Below are 14,174 nucleotides of genomic sequence, written 5' to 3' on the forward strand. Positions count from 1 at the left end.
ATCAGATTGCCATTTCACAGCAGTGCATCTCTTCAGATGATGCGAGAAAGAAACTTGGAAATAAAAGAAAGTCGCTGTATACAGAGAAACATGACTGCTACTACTTGAAGCGATTATAATTAATTATAATGCCGCATCAAATTTTGATTATTATAAGAACAGCAAGAAATATCCTTCGAGGAGGTAAAAAAAAAATATCCAGCAAATTTTTTTCAGAAATGATAGTCTGAAAATACTATATGAAAGTATGCATGCTCTGTGTTTAATATGGGCCAAGGAGCATGCTAGAGTGAAATTCCAATCAATTGAACTACTTTTGTGTTTTGTGCTAGATTATGCCTAGACTACATAGGCATCACTGTGCATATTGAAGTCCATTTTTACGTTAATGAAGGGAATGTAAACCTTATTAAAATTTACTCTGAACTTCCTTCTGAACAAGTACAGAATAAAATAATGATTATTGTAAAAGGTAATATAAAAAGATTTATTTACAGAAGTTGTAGCGTTCTACGCACAGGATGAAAATGTTATTCTATTCGGGATATGAAACATTGGCTACACATTTGTCTGCTTAGCAATGCACCGGTTCTTTGGCTCCTAATGGAAAATGAGTATCATTGTTCAAAATGAGAGTTTTATTGTTTCTAGTTTTTAGACGTGTATATATCTGTGCAACATGCACATGTGTGGATCCTCTTTAACTAAGATCATTTTTAAACTATTTTTGTCTGAATATGTTTTTATGTAACCAACCACTTTTTGGTTTATTCTTGGCTTTTAACTCAGGAGATGAAGGACAACTATGCGGGCTTAATCCACTACCTTCTCCACCAATTTTATTATCGCTTTGACCATCATCATTAGGTAAACCTACCAGTAGACTCTGGCGACATAACTCACTGACGGTGGCCATTTCTTTCTTTCTCTTGCTTCTTCTAATTCGAAGATTCAAGAAATGAGAAGATAGTTTGGATGTACTTCCTACTGAGAGACTCTTGGACAATGAAGGAACAGAGGAGGCTGACTCTGCCGAATAGCCAGTTCCGCTTCCAATGTCTTTGGACTTATCCGCTGAAAGTGATCTTTCTATCTCTCCTTTACGAGAAAATCTCGACTCCTGACACGTTTCACCAGTTCTAAATATCACCAAACTCATTGAATCCATGGATTTTCCTGAGGTTGTTGAAATGTTATCTCCTTCTTGAGAAGTAACTTTCATTCCCACTTGTTGTTGCGTATTTGACGAATATTCAGCTTTTTGTTGGGATTTAATTAAATCGGGTAACTGCGAAAGTGGAAAATCGCATTCTTCTTCTGCTCTTTTTACAGGGGCTTGAAATGAAATGATATTCGAGGAAATAAATTGCTCTTTAGCTTGTCTTAATGCCTCAGACCTAGCTCTAGATGCCGGACTCATTGAAGGACTGCTGATATCTTTGGATTCTCGAAACGTAGTTTGTGTCCTGCTTTGAAAACTTGAAGAAGGACTCAACTTGATGTTAGAATTATCAGACCACGTTATTCCTTGGTTGTCTGATGTAGCACATTTCCTTACGGGTATTGAAGAGATGGGCGATTTATTTTCTGTTAGACCTTGATGTTCTAAAACTTTTTGATTATATTTTTCAATTAAAACTCTCACACTTGGTGCACCATCATGGGCTCTCTTTGCATATATTTTTTTCCAGCCTAATTGTGGGGCAGAAGTTGATTTTAAATAATTTCCTTCTTCTTGTCTTTCTTCCTGTTTATCCCGAGAAATCTCTCTTTTAAATTTACGAGGACTTCTTGATTTTATTATAGGACTTTCTGATTTTAAATTAATTTTATGTTCCCCATCTTTGATATCTGTTTTAGAAATATGAGATTTACAGATGGATTCTGGAATTTCATTTTGTATTCGAGAGCAACTAAGATTCAGTTTACTGGTGTGAAAAACGTGAGTATCAGAAATACTTTGTCGAACATTGGTAACAGGTTTTTCCACTTCGGAAGTAACGCTTATAATTAATTTATTCTCATTTGGTAATTTTTTTGCACTTGGTTGCTGCGAAGACGTCGTGTCTCTTCTACCATATATCTCACCATCAGTAGACGATCTCTTTGTAGTAGATTGACGTGACAATTCTTTCTGTTGCTTCCTTTGAGCGACTGTAACTGTTGTGTTATTTGCTAATCGAGGTTGAGTTTTGGTACTTTCACGATTACTAACTATGTTAGATTCATTGGAAACTTCTTGGGGCGCAGTTGTTTTGAAGCTTTTGGGCTTTGACAAGAAAATCGTGTATGCTGACGATTGTAAATTGTTTGTCTCTTTTCGTGGTGTAGTTCGTAAAGTTTTAGAAACTGGTTGAGATGAGTTTGCATGTGTGACTTCTAACTTGGCTATTCTCGATGTAGTTTTTCTATTTCCTTGATCCAGTACTTCAGTTAAGCTGTCAGGGAAAACTTTATTGCAATTTAAAACGCAATCACCTTCCTTTGGGGATTTTTCATCTTCTGGAAATCCTGTTTTCCTTTTCCTTTTTTGTGCAAAATCACGTCTGTTGTTTATAATATCCCTTTTGTCTTGTGAAACAACATAATGAGACCGATCACCGGCAAATAACCTCCGTTTTTCTTTAACTATGCTTTGTTCTTGAGATTCACTTCGAGATGTTACTCGTTGATTCGCCAATGGAATTTTTGATTCTGGAATTCTTATTTGTTGTGCACTGCTCTGTTTCTGTAGACTATTACGTTCACTGTCACTTTGTTTGTTTCTAGATGATGGATATTTCAGAATAAGTTCTCGACTTTCACTTTCTTCTTTTAAAGACTCGAAAGGTTTCTCCATGCTGTCTGTGGTACGTACTGCTGGTAGACACCACGTCACACTTTGGAAACTCTCTTCATCCTGAGAACAATTTTCTGAAGAAGATGACGTCGATGCATTGCTCTTTGCTCTTTGAAGAGGACGCTGCTGCAGTCTGGTAGAAAAAAATGCCCTATCTCCATCGTTTAGACTTGAGCTTTCGCTACCCTCTGGTCCCGAAACACTGCTAATATTATCTGCAGAATTTCTTCGAACTCTAATTTGAGAATTTCCTATTACGCGATGATCGGTTTTCGGCACGAAGGAATATAGCGTCCGATTTTCTGAGTCCAACGATATTGTACTGTTGTCATCCAGATTTTTGTTGTTGCCTTTTTCCGATATCTAAAAATAATAAAACATCGAATTAATTGAAATCAAACTTCAGTATTTCAATATCATCATTATCCAATATACATAGAAATATGGAATTCTGATAATTAATTGTTTACATAGACTTCGTCTTGTTTCAAAATGAAACGAAAAAGATATATTTTGCAGACTTAAATCATTGAGAAAGGAATTCCCATTAACTGAAATGTAAATAGGAAACCTTTTAATAGCAATCTCATTACTCCGTTGGGAGAAGAAAAAAAAGTAAAAAATTCTGCCGCAGATTTAAAGCAGGAACGGTGGTTATCCATATGCTATTTTCTGATGGTATTTGCCTTTTGTATTCAATATAGACATCAAATGCATAACGCTCCATGTGATTAACTGCTTTTTATATGTCCACGATTTTAAATAACTATGCAAACCACAAAACTGGCAAATTTATAGAAAAGTGCTTTTTTTTTTCGTTTATGTGCTACTGAAATTGAGATATAAAAGTTCATTCTACTGAGGTGTGCGCAAAGTTATTATTATAATTATTAGGTGACACCTCCAGGGAGTCCAAAGGACTCGTCGAGGGAGAGTGTGCCAACAGCACTGAACGATTGAGCCCCTTCCAGCTACTAATGATGCTTAAACTTGCTTAACTTTTTGCGTGAGCCATTAGTAGCAGAGGGCTCTGCCGACCTTTGTTATATTATTATTATTATATAACACCTCCAGGGAGTGCAAGGACTCATCGAGGGAGGGCACCTGTTCTACAACTCTGTCACCGCCACTCAATCCATCAACTGACCACAACTACACAAACGCCATCTACCGCCGACCACCACCACTAGTATTTTTAAAGACAATCACAAACATCCATGCCCACGGCGGGATTCGAACACGCAGCCTTTTGGCTGGAAAGCGGATGCGCTAACTATTCGGCCAGCCAGGCTATTTTATATTTTAAAATTTCGAGTATCCGCTCTTCGCAATAAAAACTATGAATCTCCAGGTTTGTAAAAGACTACTACCCTCCTTATTGGATGTCTGAAGTGCTTTGAAAAAAGCCCATGTTGGACTCTAGAACAGGATTCCCGGATAATCTAATTTCTAAGCTCACCAAAGGTTCTAATGCGTTCTAGGATTCCGAGCAAAGTTGCGTGAATAGAATTATCAAGCCAAAACAAAAATACATAACCAATCTGCAGTTTTTCCGTTTATCAAGCATGATTCTCCTGCGTAACATTATTATTATTTCATCATCATTGTTGTTGTTATTATAGTTTTAAGGTAAGCTGTAAAATCGATCTTTTTACAGAATATCAAGTTTGCATTTCATCAGTTGAGATGGATTGTTTAAATTACGGTAGAAGCAAAGAAGATTTTGAGGCTAGTATATTTATGCATATAATCGCAATTAATTAAAAAGTTAATTGCGGATATTTTTCTGGACAGTTTGCTGCTTTGCCGGACGAAAAATCCTGCCACCTTCGTAGTATGCTATAATCAACAGAATGTATTCAGTGCACTTCATGTATTGAAATTGCAATAGTTCAGTACTACAAACGAATGTTTAACCTTACCTCTACTCAGTCTTAATTCGTATACCCCAATCTTTAACTTCAAGCAATAACATTTATTTTCTATCAAGCTATACCATTTATGTTTCTTTGCTTTTTTTTAAATATTTTCTTTCCGATTTGATATACACAAAAGTGTCTGAAACTCGTAATAAGAATTATTATTCCTGAAAAAGCAAGTCAAAGGAATTATGCATTGATACCAGCAGTCAAACTATGAAAAAGCTTTTTTTTCCCCTTCTTTTCTTCTTTTACATCACTTTGACTTAGAATACAAAACAGCTCAACTCTTGGAATCGGTAAATCTTTACAATCCTTTATTTTTATTTTATTATTTTTTTTATTTTTATTTATTTATTTATTGTTTATACTTATATTAAAAATGCATCATATTAAAAACAGGTATTATATATATATATTATGGGGTACAAAGCTAATATGAATCTGAACTGCTAAAAGGTCAGTTCGCTGCCTAGTAGTACGACAAGCTTTTCTATCATAGGCGGAGATTTCTTACATGAATTTCGAACAGAAAACGACTTTAGTCTGTTATCTATCCATTTCTTATTAATCTCCGCTAGTAGGCGTTAGTCAATGGATTTGTTAAAAACAAAGCAGTTACGTGCTGTTTACCATAGCTACCTCTGTAATGAAAGGACAGGTAACTGTAGCTGACTTTATCATAGGTTGCCCTCAGTAGCTTATAATGTAAGCAAACCAGCAAATTTCATTCTTGCCAAGTCACAATAAAAGTCTTTAATTGTGTAACAGGCAAGCTGCTCTTATTTGCATACCTTACAGTAAAATTGACACAATATCGGGAAATAAGGATGCTTCAAAGGCTGATGTTCCTCCCGATAAAACTTCTAAAATTGACTTAAAACAAGCTATAAAGAAACTGAAAATGAAAGATCGTCAGAGAATCAAAATTGCAACATGGAACGTGAGAAAAATGAACAGATGTGGAAAAGTAGAAAATCTCGAACAAGAAATGGACAAAAGAAAAATTGATATCATAGGGCTCTGTAAAGTCAGATGGGAAGGAATAGGTGATCTTTATAGTGACGAAGTAAGAGTAATTTAATCAGGTGGAGATAAAAAGGAAAAAGGAGTTGCGCTTGTTTTTAATAAAAGAACAGCAAAGAGCATCATTAGCATAAAATGTCTGAATGACAGAATTATGGTGGTGAAATTGAAGGCTGAACCGGTGGTCATAACAATAATGCAGGTATATGTGCCACCAAGTGACCATTCAGATGAAGAAATAGAGGAAATGTACGAACAATTACAAGAACTAATTAAGGAAGAAAAAAGAAAAGACTATATGATTATAATGGGAGACAGGAATGGAGTTGTGGGAGAAGAAGAGGATGGGAGTGTAATAGGAAGATACGGACTAGGTAATAGAAATGAGAGAGGGGAATGGTTAGTGGAATTCTGTAAAGAAAATAAGCTACTAATTACGAATACTTGCTATAAAAAAATCTAAGAGAAGACTATACACATGGAAAAAACCAGGAGATACAGAAAGGTATCAAATTGATTACATTACAGTAAAGCAAAGATACAAGAATAGTGTAAAAAAATGCATGCACGTATCCTGGAGCTGATATTTACTCTGACCACAACCTACTATTCATAGAAATAAATTTGAAACTAAAGAAAATAAAAGAAGTTATGAAAAGGAAAAAATGGAACTTAGAGAAATTAAAAAATACCAAGGATTTTGGAAATAGATTGGAGAAAGAATTAGAGGAAACAAGTTTTGTCAAACCTGAAGATCCAGAAAAGAAATGGGAACAAGTTAAAGAGAAAATAAAGAATATTGCAGAAGAAGAAATTGGATATGTAAGAGCTAAAAGAATAAAAAAAAACCTTGGATAACTAATAAGATGATTTCTCTAATGGAAGAAAGAAGAAAATAGGTAAATAAATACACCCCAGAAGGGAAAATACATTATAGAACCCTGAATGACAGATTGAGAAGGGAAGCAGAAAGTAGAGAAGATTGGTTTAAAAAAAACAATGTGAAGAAATGGAAAATTATGAAAGAGTGGGAAGGTATGATCTTTTGTATGAAAAAGCGAGAAACATAAATCACAAAAGAAATGGAATTCGAGCTAGAGGCATAGAAAATAAGAATGGAGAAATTTTAACTAAAGAAGATAAAATCCTAATGAGATGGAAGGAATACATTGAAGATCGATCTATCTGACAAGGAAAATAGACCAAATGAATTGCTATTAGAAGATATCAAGAAGGTAAATGAAGATAATCTAGGCTCAGAGATTTTGAAGACAGAAGTAGCAACGGCCATTAAAGAACTAAAATGTGGAAAGGCAGAAGGAATAGATGAAATACCTGCAGAAATCCTGAAACAACTTCAGAAGAAAGGAACTGAAGAAATAACCAAAATAATAAATTTAATTTATAACAAAGGAGAAATACCAAAAGATTTTATGACTTAATATTTATACCAAAGAAAAGTAATACAGTGAACAACAAGGATTTTAGAACAATAAACCTCATTTCCCATACATCAAAAATACTTATGAGAATCTTAACACGAAGAATTTCATCTAAGGTGGAAGAATTTCTTGGAGAAGATCAGTTTGGTTTCAGGAAGGGTAGGGGATCAAGAGATTGGACTGTTAAGAATAGTAAGTGAAACAAGTCTGGAAATGAATAAAGAAGTTAATATCTGTTATATAGATTTTGAAAAAGCTTTTGACTTTGTAAAATGGGATAAGATGGTGGAAGTAATGGAAAATATTGGTATAGATTGGAAAGACAGAAGGCTAATTATTTCACTATATATAGGACAAAACTGCCATGGTCAGAGACATATATGGTACAACAGAACCAGGTATCATTGGACGAGGAGTAAGACAAGGCTGTTCTCTGTCACCAATTTTGTTTAGCATGTATTCCGATGCAATGTTAAAAGAAGCACTGGAAAATTTGGAAGAAGGAATAAAGATTGGAGGTAGACAGATATATGCAATAAGTACGCAGATGACAAGGCATTATTATCAAATACTGAAACAGGACTACAATATCTGTTGAACAGATTACTGGAATCCTGTATCAATTATGGAATGAAAATTAACATAATAAAAACAAGGGTATTGAAAATAGCAAGGAAAGAGGCAAATATGGATATCAGAATAAATGGGGAAAAACTGAATCAAGTAAAGACATTTAAATATCTAGGAAGTGTGATTAGCAGTGATGGAAGATGTAAAAGTGACATAAAAGCAAGAACAGCGATGGGATGAGATGCCTTTAATAGAAAATGGAATTTATTCAGAAGTAAAATGGATAGAAACCTAAAGAAAAGACTAATAAAATGTTATGTGTGGAGTGTTGCCCTCTATGCATCTGGAACTTGGACATTGAAGAAAGAAGAAATTAAGATTTTGGAAAGCCTTGAGATGTGGATTTGGAGAAGGATAGAAAAAAATCAAATGGACAGATAAAATAACTAATGAAGAGGTCTTAAAAAGAGTAGAAGAAGTCTGTTAAGGAGGATAAAAAGAAGAAAGGGAAACTGGATCAGACATATTCTGAGAGGGAATGGAATCATCAGCGATGCCATCGAAGGAAAAATAGACAAAAAAAGACCCAGAGGAAGAGTAAGGAAAACAATGCTAGATAATATGCTGAATTGAGACAGGTACACAACCTTGAAAGAGAAGGCTCAGAACAGAAGAGAGTTGAAGGAAAGTTTTTGCCACTAAGAGAAGAATCTGCTCTGCAGAATTCTCAAGAAGAGGAAGACAGTAAAATGTAGATGAACAATGAATATGAACAAAGTGTTTACAGAATTCGGTCCCTGCGAGCAGAGGTAGGATTCAACAGACGTAAAGATAGAATTACGTTAAGTTACAGTAACTTTCCCAAAAAATAGTAAATAAATGCACAACCGTTACAGTACGATTAAGGAACTCCAGGATGATAGTTATATTTATCGCATTTCTTCTTTATTCGGTATGAATCAGAAAAAAGTTCATGTTTTATATAGTAATATAGTTTTTCTATAAAATGCTCCTATTATCAGTTAAGTTTTGAGTTATCGTAAAATCAGTTTCTTCTCACTTCGAATGGCCATAAATTATTAGGGAATGCTGGCTCAAAAATTCTTCCGATGACTTTGGCATTGTGAAAGACTTAACATTGAACTTCTGTGTTCGTTCGATACATATTCAACCATATTAAATATGCAAAACAGAAGTGATGTAAATATAAACTGCTCCACTCGAAACACGATTCCATAGTATATAATTATAAATCCTTTAAACGAGCTGTAATTTTCTAATTAAATACTCCGACTTATGTGTAGAGGTGCTTATTATTACATCAAACACTTAAAAAAAAAAACATTTCACTAATGATAGCGAGTAAGTTTAAAAAAAAAAAAAAAAGGAAAAGAAAAGAAATTAGAACGCCTAATATACCCCTCCCCCCAGGGAACTAATGAGAATGAAGTTTTGGACTTTGAGAAGAAAAAGGAATGAGTTAAATATGCTGAAAGGGTTCATTATAAATATTTACAAATTAATATTGATATACTGCGTAAGAAAGCTGAACTTGATCGGCTAGCATATAAAGAAGAAATATGTACAGAGGCATATGCAAAGCATGACTGTAATACTTTTTACAGAACAGTTCAAGATATAACAATGAACTATGAACTTGTATCAATCACTGCAAAAAACATAATCAGGGTGTAACTTTTTCCAGAAAGTGTTCCAAAAGACAAACAGAGAAAGGGAGGGGATACGAAGAGAGAGAGAGAGAGAGAGAGAGAGAGAGAGAGAGAGAGAGAGCAGGAGAGAAAGTGGGAGGAAGAGAAAGAGAGAGATAAAACCTTTTTTTTCCCCTTCCTAAAAGATGGAAAAAAGGTGCCAGAGATGATAGAAATAGAAGTAAACCAAGCAATCATATATATAATTTTATTATAATTTTGTAAAATCGAATAACCATAATATATGAACAATCCATTGAAGAAAGAACAGTTGCAGAAATAATCGTGTGTGTGTGGGGGGGGGAATTTATGTTTATTGTATTTTCTTGATTTCAGACAAGCTTGATTTGATTTGAGCTTGTTGATTTCAGCCATGCTTGATTTGAGTTTGTTGGAGAGATCACATACACATATAGACAATATCAAAACAGTTGAAATGATTTGGTGGCATAGAATGCATTCAGAAAGGAGTACATGAGATGTAGGTTGGATGAAATTATCACGATCCAAAGGAAGACGCCATTGCAATGTCTGTATCATATTAAAGACATTATAGACAAACATAAATTTATCAAGGAAGAAAATGGTGAATTACCATTCATCAATCTGTCCCAGGGCGGAAGAGATAAGAAGTGCAGCAACAAGGGAAAAAAAGGGATATTGTTCCTCTATAAAAATTTTATCACTTTATAATTAAACCAATGTCAACTAATAGAATGTTAAAGGGCAGTAATTAATTTCATTAGCTCTTTTTTTTCTTTTTTGAACAGATGGTAAAGAATACGCCTTAAAGCAGTGGTGAGCAACCCAAGAAATGTATGAAGCACTCTTCGGCTCAGGAGCTAATTCGATGAAGAAAAAAAGTAAAATAAGACGAAAGTTAAAACAAACATATTTCTTGAAACCAGCGTGCGAATATTTACTAACAATTCATGTGAAAATATTTACTTAAATTCTTATTTTATATCTATAAATCTTAAATAGCAGAGGTAATCATTCTGGCAATAGTGAGTCAGATTCTACTTTTGGCCATCTGTTATATATGTCAAGTTAAAATGTGAGGAATATACATCGCTCATTAGTTTTTTATTTTATTAATCAGTATCAATCGAAGGATTTTATTGTTTGAAAAGATAAAAGAAAAATATATTCACCGAAATGTTTTAGCCGTTGGCCAGCACCATTTTCGAGATTTTTTTTTTTTTTAATTGAATGGTTGATCACCACTAACCAAAAGCATGCCATTAAAATCTCTTCGTGAAGATCTGATTCTGACCTTCAAAAAAAAAAAAAATAAATAAAAAATAACAAAAAAAAAAAAGTTGCTCGCCACTGCTCTAAAGCAAATTAATTTAAAACTTTTACTACACAGAAAGTACCACTTATCAACCTCTGTGTGTGCAGTTTCAGCTACGGGCCTTTTATCCTCTTCCGCTCGAAAGAGAGTATCTGCAAATAAAATGCAACTTATAAGCAGATGTTTAGTATAGAGACTATACTACTTTGCTTTTTTTTTGTTGTCAGAATATGTTTATTTTTAAATACACATGCTCCTTAATTAAAATATTGTGATGAACGAATAACGAATATACAGCACAACAACCAATAATGTGTAATTTTAAAAAAAATGCAATGAAATGAAGAAACTTTAAACTATTACCCATTAATGTATTTCTTAATATTACATTTTCTGGAATAGTCCTCAGGATTATCCACTCGTAATCCATTCCCTTCCTTCCTCCTCATCCACAAATACATTACAGAAGAATACGTTTTCATTCATCCTGAGTATTGATTTCTTTGAACTCCTCGGATAAATCATATAAACAAACTGAACAATTTCATAATTGATCGTTGGTATATCTGCGGTTGGTATACAAACATTATCGAAGTGAATCCTTAATGGATATTCAAGACATACAACAATAGAAAAATGCCTCGTATATGAGAATTATTTGATCTCCAGCCAATGACTACATTCTTCTTTACCACTTTCTTACCTACCTTCCTGTTGCGATTATGATGTGATAGAACCATAAACTGATGCAAGGTCTACCAAGCATTGGCTCAATATATGAAAGGTTAAAAAAGACATGGGAGAGATGACCCTACCCTTGAATTGATTTGGCTACAGGAACCTGCAGAAATTATTTATTGCGATGAGACCAAATTCGGAGATTCGGGGAAACTAAATCCTCACGGGAAGAACGTCGAGAAGGTGTGGGTGAGTTCAGCTAAGCTATGCAAACGCGGTAATGATATAAATGTCAGAAAGCATAGTTATGAATAAGGTGGAGAGATGGAGCTGTACCGTTTGGTGTCGGACTTTTTCGAGTGTGCTTGGGGGGGGGGGGGATTTCTAACTCGGCCAAGCACACTGCAAATGTAAGTATAAGAAAAAGCCAGGAGATCTTTTATCGTCTATACAAAATATGTGTAATAGTCCAGTTACACAAGTATAGTGCAAAATTAGACATAAATCTGTCTAACTACTGACTTATCGGTATCTCTGGAGTCATGAAGATGTTAGAAAAGTTGGTAAGAACTCTCATACATAAATGGATTTACCTGAAGCTATATTTTGGAAGGATTAGCATAGGTTTACAAAAGGAAGATCATGTCTGAGCAATTTGCTCATATTTTATGAAAATATTATGAATGAGTTGGATAAAGGGAATCGGTGCATTATGGTATTTTGCTAAGCCATTTGATAGGATACCACATTAAAGGCTGTTACCTAAATTGGAGACATGGGATTAAAATATAAGCTTTGACATAAATAAGTGGATGACTAATGGATATGTACAAGGAAGGGGGGAAGAGAATCCATCAGATTTAAGGTAATCAGTCCCCGGACAATTATCGTTCAATCTGTACCTTAATGATCTTAGGAAGGACCCGATAGATGTCTACTTTTTTCGACAGTGTTGAGGTATACAGGACAGTCAGTGATTTTACTGTTGCACATCACTTACAGAATGATTTTAATCGACTGTAGCTATGGGCAAATGAAAATGGCTCTCAATTTAATGATAGTAAATTTAAAGTTATTCACTTTGGCGTGATGAGATTTCCAACGGCATAGTCATAGTTTTTCGTAGGATTATACTTGAAGAAACTGAGAAGGCTAGAGATCTCGGAATTATGGTGGATAGGAAGTTGAAGTTCAAAGTCACACATATCAAAAATGTCAAATAAATCTCAAAGAATAATTAGAATGTCAAAATAAAGATGGAAATTTAAGGATAATGAAAATATTTCGCCTCTTGACGATGACTTAATACGATCGCACCTGAACTACTGTGTGTATATTTGTTTACATTATGTACGCATGTTAAGTTCGTAGAATTATACTTGGAGAAACTGATTATGCTAAGGATCTTGTAGTTATGGTGGATAGGAAGTTGAAGTTCAAAGGCCACATAACAAAAAATTCAAATACAGCTCAGAAGATAATTACAATGCTAACACGAACATTGAAATTTAAGGATAATTAAAATATTTTGTGTCTTTACAATGAAGCAAACATTTTATGTGCAGATTTGCTCTCCTAGGGCATAAAGAAGCTGTCGAAAGCATTATGAGCACAGATCGAGAGTATGTGGAAGGAAGACACTGATGAACAGGAAAACAGGAAAAACTAAAAATTGAACAGGAGTTCAATTTTTGGTTTTCTTCGCATGCTAAGATTCGTTGATGAACTGGAGAATATTAGTTGGCGATCCGTGAAAATTAAGTTTGTTTGCGATTAAGAAGGGATGAAAGGTAGATTTTTCTCAGAGAGCACTGAGTAAGTGGAACATACTGCCTTTTGATGTGATACATGCATCTAGAGTCATGCATCTCTTGAAGTCATTCGACTTCAAGAGACGATTTAACAGCTCTTATGGATGATGTATTGGCCTCTCTCAATGAGCTTTTGATTCCCTGATGATGATGATGATGTTGATAATAATAATAATTTATTGTTATTATTATCTAATTTATTAATAATTTATTATATATTAATAAATATTATATATTAATTAGTGATATATTAATAAATATATTATTTATTGTAATAATAATAATAATAATAATAATAATAATAATAATAATAATAATATCCCGATATGACTTTGAGTATACACAATGAAACGTAATCACAGTTCTTTTTATATGGAATATTAGTATATTATATTGAATAATAATTTAACATTATGTTTCTGTTCGTTTGTCCTTCCCCACCGCTCATACAGAACACAACTAGTACATAAAATTTCAGAATATTGCTCTTATTTTAAATTCTGCCTTTTCTGTTTTGTTAAAAAAGCTGTGAAATGCATATGGGCAAGGTGGGATGATAACTAACCATTCCAGAACTTTCTTCACTCGGTCTCAGTCGAAATAGATGGTTGTTGTGAACAACGTAGCGGAGATAGACAGTGCAAGAGGAGGGGAGGGAAGTTAAGTTGAGAGCAACGAATCAAAGGGAATAATAAAGGCTTTTTACTGCTGTGATAGCTTTGGTAATATAGTTCGAAGTTCAATTTTTGGTTTTTCTTCGCATGCTAAGATTCGTTGATATACGCCTCGACATGCCTATATAGCCTCCTAAGTGAAATGTACACTGGAACAATATGACGCATCTCTATACTAACCACAGTTTCAGTCATTAAGTAATGGTTTT

At 34.1% G+C, this 14,174-nt stretch overlaps 1 protein-coding gene across 2 annotated transcripts in view; it reads right to left on the reverse strand.

Moving 5' to 3' along the window:
* Window positions 1-460: 460 nt before the first annotated feature.
* The window catches only part of LOC150104252 (uncharacterized), a 125,363-nt gene continuing 111,649 nt past the window's right edge, over window positions 461-14,174 (reverse strand). For both annotated transcript variants that reach the window (XM_090396256.1, XM_090396255.1), the window contains 2 exons: window positions 10,896-10,954; window positions 461-3,202 (listed from right to left, as the gene is read on the reverse strand). In XM_090396256.1, the coding sequence (XP_090252382.1) occupies window positions 722-3,202; window positions 10,896-10,954 (2,540 nt within the window). In that variant the 3' untranslated portion in view covers window positions 461-721. The remainder of the gene's footprint in view (window positions 3,203-10,895; window positions 10,955-14,174) is intronic.

Source organism: Typopeltis vanoorti, chromosome 8 (genome assembly GCF_054136105.1).
Source record: "Typopeltis vanoorti isolate ZY-2024b chromosome 8, IOZ_Tvanoo_1.0, whole genome shotgun sequence".
Classification (NCBI taxonomy): domain Eukaryota; kingdom Metazoa; phylum Arthropoda; class Arachnida; order Uropygi; family Thelyphonidae; genus Typopeltis; species Typopeltis vanoorti.